The 10,884-nt window shown below is 33.3% G+C and overlaps 1 protein-coding gene across 1 annotated transcript; it reads left to right on the plus strand.

Moving 5' to 3' along the window:
- Positions 1–6,488: 6,488 nt before the first annotated feature.
- LOC134258290 (E3 ubiquitin-protein ligase TRIM36-like) lies at positions 6,489–8,054 on the plus strand. Its single transcript, XM_062740816.1, has one exon. It carries the CDS (start codon positions 6,489–6,491, stop codon positions 8,052–8,054), a length of 1,566 nt encoding a protein of 521 aa, XP_062596800.1.
- The last annotated feature ends 2,830 nt before the right edge of the window (positions 8,055–10,884 follow it).

Below are 10,884 nucleotides of genomic sequence, written 5' to 3' on the forward strand. Positions count from 1 at the left end.
TTTTCAGTACATTTCTAAAAGTGCGGGGGCCAACCAGGCTTTCAATTAACATTTCCTATAGTGTAAGTTAGGTTGGAAAAAAAGTGGGGGGCCAGGCCCCCCCTGGCCCCCCCGGATACTACGCCCCTGGTTTAATATTTATATTGAAACAGATATTTAGCCTATCAAACTCTTTGTGAAATATTGTGTATGATTATTAAATTGAAAATAGATTAATTGATTCAGTTGAATATTGATTAAGGTTGGAGCAACTGCAAAGTTGGGAAGAAAAGTATTTCTTTAGAAAGAAGTTGCTTTTATGTGAGGTTTGCAAAAACCAACTGGGACCGTATCCTCTAAACACATGTATTTTGATTTAATTTGATTTGAACCAGTCGTAGTCATTAAATGCCAATCTGAAGAAATAAATACAATGTAATAGAAAACAATAAGTTCCAGCTGGGGAGCATTGTTGTGCATGTGTTGAACAATGAGTTTTTTCTCTAATGGACTGCTTGGTGGAATGTTGTATTACGTCCCATTCGAGAATATTTCACTCAATGACAAATAGAGAGGTAACAATACCGGTGAAAGGCCTCAAATGTTGACCTTTACTAAGCACTTACGGCCAATGAACAGTGAGAGATATTTATCGTTTATCGTCACAAGGCGCCTAGGTTCGTGAAGTCTCTTCATAAAAACCTGTATCTTTCACTTCAAGGAGCAGACTGAAGGAACAGTTGCTACCTATTTTTTATCATCTCAGGTCAGTGGCGGTGGAGATTTGAAATCACGACCTCCCGAACATGGAGTGAACGCTCTATAACTGAGCTTTCGTAACGGTTTCTTTAATGGAAGAAATATTAATATCTGTACTGTTTTCTGACAAACGTTTTATAATATCATCTTCATTATCAAAGACCTATATATAATTAACAAATGCTAAGTATTTAAGTTTAAGGTTTTATTCGAGTTGGCAGGTATTGTTCACAGTGGTCTACACATCAGTGGGGCAGCCGGCAAACTGGCATACCCCCAACATCAACATAAGTTGTGCCCTCCCTGACGGGAAAAGTAGCACGCTGGGTTGACCTCATTCGTGCTACGGACACATTTCAACACAAATTATCTTTTAATTATTATATTATTTTGCTTTAGATTTACATTGTATAAGATATAATTTTCAAAGTCAACATCACATATATCAACATCAACCATCACATACATCAACATCAACCACAAAGTCAACAAAATCAACAGTTCAATGGTTAAATTGAAGGTGACGATTTCGCCACATGGGCACCGTAGGTGCCCACCGCCACCTGGTGGGGGTAGGCAACTTCAATTTAACCACCCACCATGGACTCCTAGCCTACTCAAAACCCTTAGCAACCCATCCATCATGAACATCACTTTCTCATTTCCAACCCACTGTAGATCTATGCTGCATTAAAATAAGTATGGTTTCCCTTCAAAGTAATCGTGCCTAACGCCCCCCCCCCCCTTTCCCTGATTTTATGTCTTTCCAAGTAATATTGCTTTGGGTCTCTATTTCTATTATTAATACCCTGTTATATTACTGAGTCAACAAGAATGAACTAACTGGACCAAAATATGTAGAAAATATATTTTATTTAGATTTAACCCCCCCCCCTTTTTTATTATTCATTTGAATTTTATTTCTTATCTTTTTATTTATTTTTTATTTGTTTTGAAAAAAAAGATAAATACTTTCCTGCAGAGATAAGAAACAAGATGAATGAGCATCTATACTCTTTAACCCCCCCCCCCCCCTCCCCTTTCAGTATGATTACGCTGCTCCTGTATTGTTGACAATGATTTTAAAAGTGTTCACAATCCCAATTTGTAAACTGCAAAACATGTTTGTGATATTTTGTAATGTATCTTGCCAGTTCTGAAGGAATGAGGTTTGTACATGTACCACTTATTTTTGAAACCAAGCTCTTCCGAGAACCATTTAATTAAAATTGATTAAATCTTGTATACACTAATTACCTTTCAAGCCGAAAAACACAATAGTGGACTTTGTATTTACCCCTAAGCATTTGTAAATGTAGATGGACTGCACCAGACATGTAAGACACATATGACTAAAACCTTTATTCTAAATCCCCTCTTAGCTGATGCTCTATCAAAAAAGCATGATCTTATCACACCTGAAGCTTCCTACTTTGTGAATTGTAGGAGTTGGGGGGGGGGGGGTTACCTCCTATATTAAAAGTATGGACTTCAAAATTCCTTTTAAGGCTGAAAAAAAAAATGAATATATGCTCGGGAACATGAAAATCAATATGCTAAGTCAGTGGAAACCTATCCTTTGTCTAATTAATACCTTAAAATGCTGGAGAAGTTTATCTAATCTTAGTACTATGGAACTTTAACTCCTATACACATGTGGATTTGTATTTGTATCCCCTAGCAAACCTGTATTAGTACCCACTAGCTAATGCATGGATGTAATAAACTACATGTACATATGCACCGAATAATGCATCTTAATCCCATATGAGATTAATGTGTAAACATAAATTACAATGTAATTATGCTGACTGCTCAAATGAGGGATAAACACATATCACATTATCTGTGAATGGCAACTGGGATTGAACTGATATTTTCAATGTTGAAATGCCCCTGAGATATGCATATGTGTAAGCTTTTCTCTCTCTCTCTTAATATTTTTTTTTCTAGTCCTTTTATTTGTAACAGTAAGCGCATACTATTAAAAAGAAAATATTGTAGGAAATTGATCAGATTGTAACACAGCGTGTGGAGCAATATGTGTCTAACCCCCCTCCCCCCAAGAATTTGTATCTCCTATGCTGATAGGTAATCTTGCCAAAAGTGGGGGGGGGTTGTTTATTTATTTATTTATATTTTTATAATTCCTGATAAATAAAACCAGTTACCTAAACAATTTACCCTTTGTGAATTTAAAATCTGTGAATAAAGAATTTTAACTGAAGCAAGTTTTATCTAATATGTGAAATAACATTGTTTTTATTTAACAACTTAGAGACACAGCAGAAACCAACACTGACCAAAAAAATTAAGCCCCAATTTAAACCTTTTGTCTCATTATAACCTTTTTTTATTGTTTTATTTATTTATTGATTTATTTATTATTATTGCATGACCATACATGCACTATATGCCATAAGGAAAATACATGGAAAGAACCAGCACTGTGAGCCATATTCAAGTGAGTCTGCATTGACTGTAGCACCTGAAGAACACTGTAATTTGTCTCTCATTGCAAAACTGAATGACTTGAGTAAAATTTGTAAAAGTTCAGGGACTTCAAGTTTTCCTATTCTAAGGTTCACTTTCCCTAATGAGAAAGATAACTCAAAGGAATAAATGTTAATTCCTATTAAACTTGATAAGTATTTTATCAGCCTATAAATTATTATTTAATATTTACTTAATTTCTTTTTATTGTGTTTTATTTGTAGAATTATATTAAAATAACCAAAATTCTCTTCTTGTATAAATATTAATAAACAAGTGACTAGACCAATTTTTTTTTTTCATATAATCATTGTCAGGAAATAAAAGCCCATGCTGAAATTGATCTCTATTTGTGAAATAATCTATATATATATATATATTAAATTTAGTAAAATAAGTTTACCTGATTTTTCATGTTAACTAAAGATGGTACAAAACTTTTCATTTACTAAACACAACTATATCAAATACAAGGCCTTTATGCAGATAACGGGTGAGAAGACATTAAATGTATTTGTTTATATTGTGTTAATCATGATATCATAAAACCTCCTCAATTAAGGTACAGGCCCTGTTAGAGAAATTCATAATTATTTTCATGTACACTGGAGACAGCTTCCAAATAGCTTGCCCTTCATTTATTTCCTGTATAATTTTAACTGAATTGTCAACACATCTAAAATACGAGTATATATGCAAAACATGCCTTTGACCCCATCTTACTTAATCTGAACCCTTTGATATATATCAACCAGCAAAAGAGTAGCTAGCTTTGCTAGATATCTATGCGTACTTCATTAAAATAAAATTTGGGGAATCCTATCTATATCAAATACTAGTAGTGAACCATTGAGGTCCTTAATTACTATGCACACATTGTTATTGTTCTAGTTGAATCTGAAGTTGTCCCCCTTGTCAAGTCCCTTAAGAGAAGTGATATCCGAATAGGTGAGGATGCTGCTGGTCCTAATATAACTATTATGTAGATTTGACAAGACAATGTACAATTCAACTCTGGTGCATGGAACCTATGCTCCCCAGATTTTACAGCCTGAATTGTTCATTGTAATGCTTCCATCCAACTGAAATTTTTTACTCAAAATCTACTTAGTCATCATTCATATTTACTTACCTTGAGTTTTGTCATAGCATGTGTACAACTGTAAATATGTATAAACAAATACACATTTTACTTGATGCTTACTTCATATACATAAAATGCATTATTGTAATATAACATTCAAAAGCACCACAACTTGTTCTGACTGTATTTCACTCCAAACTATTTTATTTCACAATTGATTACTGCCTTTGTTGCCATTCCATATCTTCCATGCCTCTCGATCTCTTTGGACCCTTGTTAAAGTTGAATGGCCTTGATTGAAAAATTATATATATGTAGACTTTTTTCCCTTTGTGAATCGAGCTATAAAATATCATTTCTAAAGAAATGTTGCAATAGATTTATTCAACTTTTATTAATTCTCAATCTGTATTTTTTCTATTTATTCTCTGTTTTAATATAAGGAAAAAGGTAGTATGGCACAGCTAGGGGTATAGCCCTATCCTTGAAAATTTATATATTTTTAAAAATATCACAAAATATTTTAAATAAACTGATAAATGCAACGAAACCAAAGTTACAAAAGCATACTCGTATTGTAAGAATTATAATTAAGGATATTCCCATTTCTAAATTTCTAATAGGCCAAGGGACTTAAGTATCTAAATATAGGTTAACATGTGTACGGATGTTTATTGACCAATGACCTTGAATAACATGGAGCGAATAAAGTTGAAGTCCCTAGCTATTTTTACATTAGCCCATTTTGTTTACATATTATTTAACTAAATACGTTTTTCTTCACTCAAAATCTGTTGATGAAGTTGGTTCTTATACTGTTATCTCTTGTACCATGTGCCAGTGCTTAAAGTATGGACGAGTGACAAATCGATCTGTTTCAATCCGATGAAATATTTGCCATCGAGCAATATCAATGTTAATAAGATAATCCATGTTAATTTTTTGACGGAAACTTAACTTTAAAAACTGGAAATTATGATAAAATATTTCATAATACAGAAAAATAAATCGGATACTTTCATCACCCACCTTTCATTTTCATTGATGCATAGAAAAGGGGAGATAATCCGTAAACCTAGTGACTAAGTACCGACACTGTATGGATGAATAAATTCCGGCTTATCTCATTTATTAGTTTTTTCACAAAAAGGAGGTGAATGATGATATATAATAAAAGGATAGAGCTTTGATAACGACGCATATTGTGAGATGAACTCAAATATGCGGTATTATTTTTGGAAGCAATGAAAACAGGGTCTATCCATTTTCATTCGATGAATCAACATCAGCACCTCTTTGAAGAAAAAGTTTCAAGATTCGCTCATCAAAGTTATTAAAAGAGTAAAGTAAACGAGCATTTCCATTACTATCAAACAAATTTACAGCTGCACCATTTTCCAGTGGTAAGCACTGGGAAAGTGTATTTAAGCCTTCGGTATATAGAGCAAAGTTTAATATTGTTGTAATTTCTTTTATTCCTACTCATTCAACCCCTAATTTTAAATGCTAGATATACTTTAAATGGGTTTGAGAAAAGATTTAATCATATATATTTTGAGAAAAGATTTAATCATATATACATGTACTCCTTTTAAACACATGCTTTGATGACATTTATTCATCAAAACATAGTCTGTACCCATACAAAAATGTTTGAAATACATAGATTTAAATGTTTGTTTGCACGTGCACAAATGCACAAAGAGATTCAACAGTATGAGAATGCAAGTTTTTTTTTCATTGGATGAATACATAGACATATTAGATATCCTGCTAGATCAGGTAAAACAAATATAAAACCACAGGTAACTAGACCATGTGACCAAAGCGTATTCTACACTTTTCCTGTTGTTTTCTTGTTGGTAAGAGAGTCGCCATTTCAGGTAAATCTTTCATGTACTGTATTTGAATTTTGATGTTTCTTGATTACAATGTTTTTAAGTCATGATTTTCAATCAATCATGTAGAATACGCAATTACATTTCCATACATTGACCGCTTTTATTTGTTTTGTTTAAGCGATAAATTCTTATTATCTCTCAACAAATAGATAAAATATTTCTGTTGCAAAGTTAGCTTATTTTCATGAAATGATTATTTTATTTCAACAAAAAAAATTATTCTTAGAAATAATACGATTTTCTTCATTTTATAGCGAAAGCTTATAGCCATCATGGATCCTTATATCCGCGCCCAGGATCCGATACCATGTGACCTGTGTGAGACTGAAATGGTACAGGTTCATTGTGAGATGTGCAACATTAAACTTTGCAATACGTGTATTGGAGAGCACATGGCATCCGATGATACCAAGAAAAAACATGAGATCTTGAGATTTATATTTCGGAAGTCGTTTCTATTTTACCCTATTTGTTCTTGTTATGACAAAGAACAATGTGAAATGTACTGTAAGCAATGTAATGTTCATGTCTGCCTCACATGCATTGCCTCTGATCAACATTCAGGTCATACTTTGTTGAAAATTTTGCAAGTTTTTGAAGAAAGAAAAGAAAAGATCACCAAAGAACTAAATGAATTAAATAAAACCATATTTCCAACCTATCAGGATATATCTTCAGATGTACAAAATGCCATAAAGCAGTTAGAAAAAAAATATGGAGATCTTACAATAGCCATAAGAAAGCATGGGGATCACTGGCACCAAAATATTGATAATTTTATCCAAAAACTGAAAGCTGAACTTGATGAAATGAAAAATAATCAAATACTTACTCTACAGAAGCATCTGGATGATGTTAATGAGAAGCTGTCCGAAATAAGAGATGAAATTAACTCAACGGATATGGTTATAGACTCCCAGGACATTTCCGAAATGCTATGTGTTACACTAAATGTAAACAAATATATGAAACTTCCACAAAAAATTGTTCCTTCTATACCTACATTCAATCCAAGCACAGTCCAAGAAGAGGAGCTTTTTTGCCTGTTCGGATCTTTATCACCAGGTACATTAATTTCAGAAGAACAAGGTTACCAAATCAAAACAGCATCCAAAAAATCAGAAGCTGGAACCTCTCATCCAGACAAACAGTTGCTTGATGAACCAGAGCTCAGCACTATAATCTTCACAAGGTATAGAACACACCTAAATAACGTTGTCTGTCTGAATGATGAAGAAATATGGACGAGAGGAAATGAGAAAACCATGAATCTGTTTAGTATCAATGAAGGTTTAGTACTAAAGTCAATCCAAGCTAAATCAGGAAATGCCCCAACAGACATAGCAGTAACAAAAGACGGCCATCTTGTTTATGTTGATTATAAACAGAAATCTGTACACATTGTGAGAAAAGAAGAGATGGAGACGGTGATCAAACTAAAGAAATGGAGACCTCGCAATCTCTGCATGTCTTCCTCTGGTGATTTCCTTGTTGCCATGCACAGTAATGATTTCAAACAATCAAAGGTTGTCCGTTACACAGACTCCATGGAGAAACAAACAATTCAGTTTGATGATGATGGCAAACCTCTCTTTTCATCTGAAGACCCAAAATATATAAGTGAGAATAGAAATATGGATATCTGTGTGGCTGACTACGCTTTTAAGGTAGTTGTAGTGGTAACTGATGCCGGGAATCTGAGAATTAGGTACACCGGGCACACTCCTGCTCCAAGGAAAAAAATATTTAAACCAGCAGGGATTACCACAGACAGTCAGAGTCACATCCTTATATCAGACATAAAAAAATCACTGTGTTCATATTATAGATCAGGATGAACTGTTCCTCGCTTTTATAGATTGTGGACTGAATAGTCCTCTGGGACTGTGTACAGATACAAATGACAATTTGTTTGTTGCTCAGTTCAATAACAAACAACTGAAAAAAATAAAAATATCGTTTATTGATTGATTGATTGATATTGCCGAGATGGCATTTTTCCATTCATATTTCGTCGGTTAACTACAGTGAACGTAGACTCAGAGCTGCACAGAAGTTGCAACAGTTGACATAAAAATGACCTAGAACAAGATGCATAAGCTTTCATCTGTTCTTCATTTGTAGTTACTCTAGAAGTGTTTCTTGATTATGTATGTCAAATCTACAATTATGATTTGTCAGCACCTATTTTAGATGCACCAAATTTCCAACACATGTATTGCTCGTTAATATCGTGATTGTTTACATTAAGAACATTCTTTAAAATTCCTTTTGAATAATCTTCAGTCTTGCACACTCAACAAGTGCAGATCAAAGATTAAAAGACTTAAATAGCATGCTATATAAATGAGTTTAACTGATAAGATATTATTTTCTGTCTGTCTGTAATAAACTAAATACACAGAATATTTACACAATTGATGCAAGTGTTAAATCAATATTTACTTTTGAATAAGTCGACCTCATTCTGTTTCTCATATCTCCTAAAGAAAAATTGTATAAAACATCTCACCAGCAGACATAGAGAAATTCAAACAGACAATATGTGGTGTAGAAAAGTCACTGGCGCCTATATGTATATAATGGCAGTGTCCATGATCTACTATGGGAAACCCAAAATATGTCTCGGATCAAAAAGTAATAGGAGGTGCACAATAGCATTATGTGATAGAGATTCCCTGAAGTCTAATCAAATTCAATGGTATAAGAGGAGTTATGAATAAGAGATGAGTACCCCAAAGTGTAACAGATGGACGGACGGACATCCCGATTAGTATATATTCTCTCGATTTTTATGCGGGGGGGGGGGTATAATTATGTATCTTTGTGCAGTCTACTTGTGCGCCGAGTTATATTGAAATCAGACCAAAACTGTAAGAGGAGTAGCATCTTGAAAAAATGTTGACAGAAAGAAGCGGGGGGAGGGTTATAAAGATAGACAGACAGACGTACAGAATTGTGTATGTTAGTGTAGGTTACTTTTATGCCAAGTTGTAATGAAATCAGACGAAAACTGTAAGACGAGTAGGATTTTGAAAAATTTTAACAGACAGATAGGCAGAGGGACGACGGACACATTACTATTGCATAAGCTCTTCTGGTCTCTCACCAGTAGAGCTAAAAATTAAGATATACGGTCAGTTTATGTAAAGTATTCTTTTAACCTTGTTTACATACTAGTATACAGAAAAAGTAAAACAAACTATATATTGTTTGCATATACTTTTAAATTGGGAATGATGGTGCATGTATAATACATTCATAATTCTGAAATTGTCTCCTATTTTAACCTGCAAATATAGCATGCTGATATCTTTCAAAATGAATATTTCAGTAAGATTTGAACAGCAAACCAATCAATCGAAATTAAAATTAGATGTTTTTAATCCGCTACCAAGAATGATATCTTGTTAGATGTTTGAGGAGCGGTTGCGGATTCAAAACATCTAATTTTATTTTAATTAGATCGACAGCAATAGAAACAAACAGCAGTTTACCAAAATAAATACTGTAAATCTATTTATTAAAGATTATTCTAATAATATTTTTGCGTGATTATGCGAGTCTATCTGCTTGCAAAAATTACATTTTCACGTATATTCGTATTGGTAAGCAATATATACCCATATACATACAATATTTAAGTATGCCAACGTTCAAAAATTAGATAAAATAGAAGAAAAGACAAATCATAGATCTAAATTGTTTAAAGTTTTCATAACATTTTATTAAATCACGATTGTACATAAAATTAAAAAAAGTTTCTTTAAATGACAACTGCTTACGAACAGGTGTTCACAGGGTTTAAAAAAGACACCAGCTGTCAGTAAAATTTTTGTTGACATTTTTTGTTATAGATTTATTTTAAAAAAAACATTTTTTTTAAGGCATTGCACGCTCAAATTTGCTAAAAATTATCTACAGTAAATTATTTCAGACTTAAGGTACATCAAAACCCATAGCGAGAGAAAATTTTGTCTTGCTTTTAAATACCAAACAGCTATCTCGCGAAAATATGGTGTTGTGATTTACGGGAATTAGAATGAATTGTTTGTATACACAGTAGGTCCCTTGTTTGGACATGAGTAATATAAGTATAGAACAATTAATCGTACTGTGAGCAATGAGCTCACTAAATGATACCCCCTGCTTCCCATATGAATATAATGGCAGTGTCCATGTTTTGTTGTTGGAATCCCAATATTTGTGTCAGATCAAAAGGTAAAATAGGAGGTGAGCAATGCCAATATGTAATACAGATTCTGTGAAAGTTTCATCAAATTTCATTCAGTGGTATGAGAGGAGTTGCGGAAAAAGCATGGGTACCCCAAAGCGTAACAGACAGACGGACGGACAGCCGGATGGACGAACAGACGGACGGAAGGACGGACATAACGATGGCTATAAATTATACCCTCCCGCTTTTCAGATGGGGGGTATAATAATTTATACATTCAAACTTTGGTGTAGAAGTAGATGCCTGCCGTATTACCGTATTACAGTTAAAATTGTTTTGGGAAGATAATTCAGAAGAATCGAAATATTTAATTTGTGGCTATATCATCTTGAAATGAAAGTTTAAGTCTTGCCGCTAACTGGAAAGGGAATCAGTTTATATGTACAATATGTTTAGTTTATATGTACAAACTAATTCATGGAATGTTTCAA

Source organism: Saccostrea cucullata, unplaced genomic scaffold (assembly GCF_032062105.1).
Source record: "Saccostrea cucullata isolate Sc308-1 unplaced genomic scaffold, CSIRO_AGI_Scuc_v1 ctg797, whole genome shotgun sequence".
NCBI classification, from domain to species: Eukaryota; Metazoa; Mollusca; class Bivalvia; order Ostreida; family Ostreidae; genus Saccostrea; species Saccostrea cuccullata.

Bases quoted from the DNA above. Each gene is read 5' to 3' on its own strand.
- LOC134258290 (XM_062740816.1), top strand. From the start codon at position 6,489: ATGGATCCTTATATCCGCGCCCAGGATCCGATACCATGTGACCTGTGT.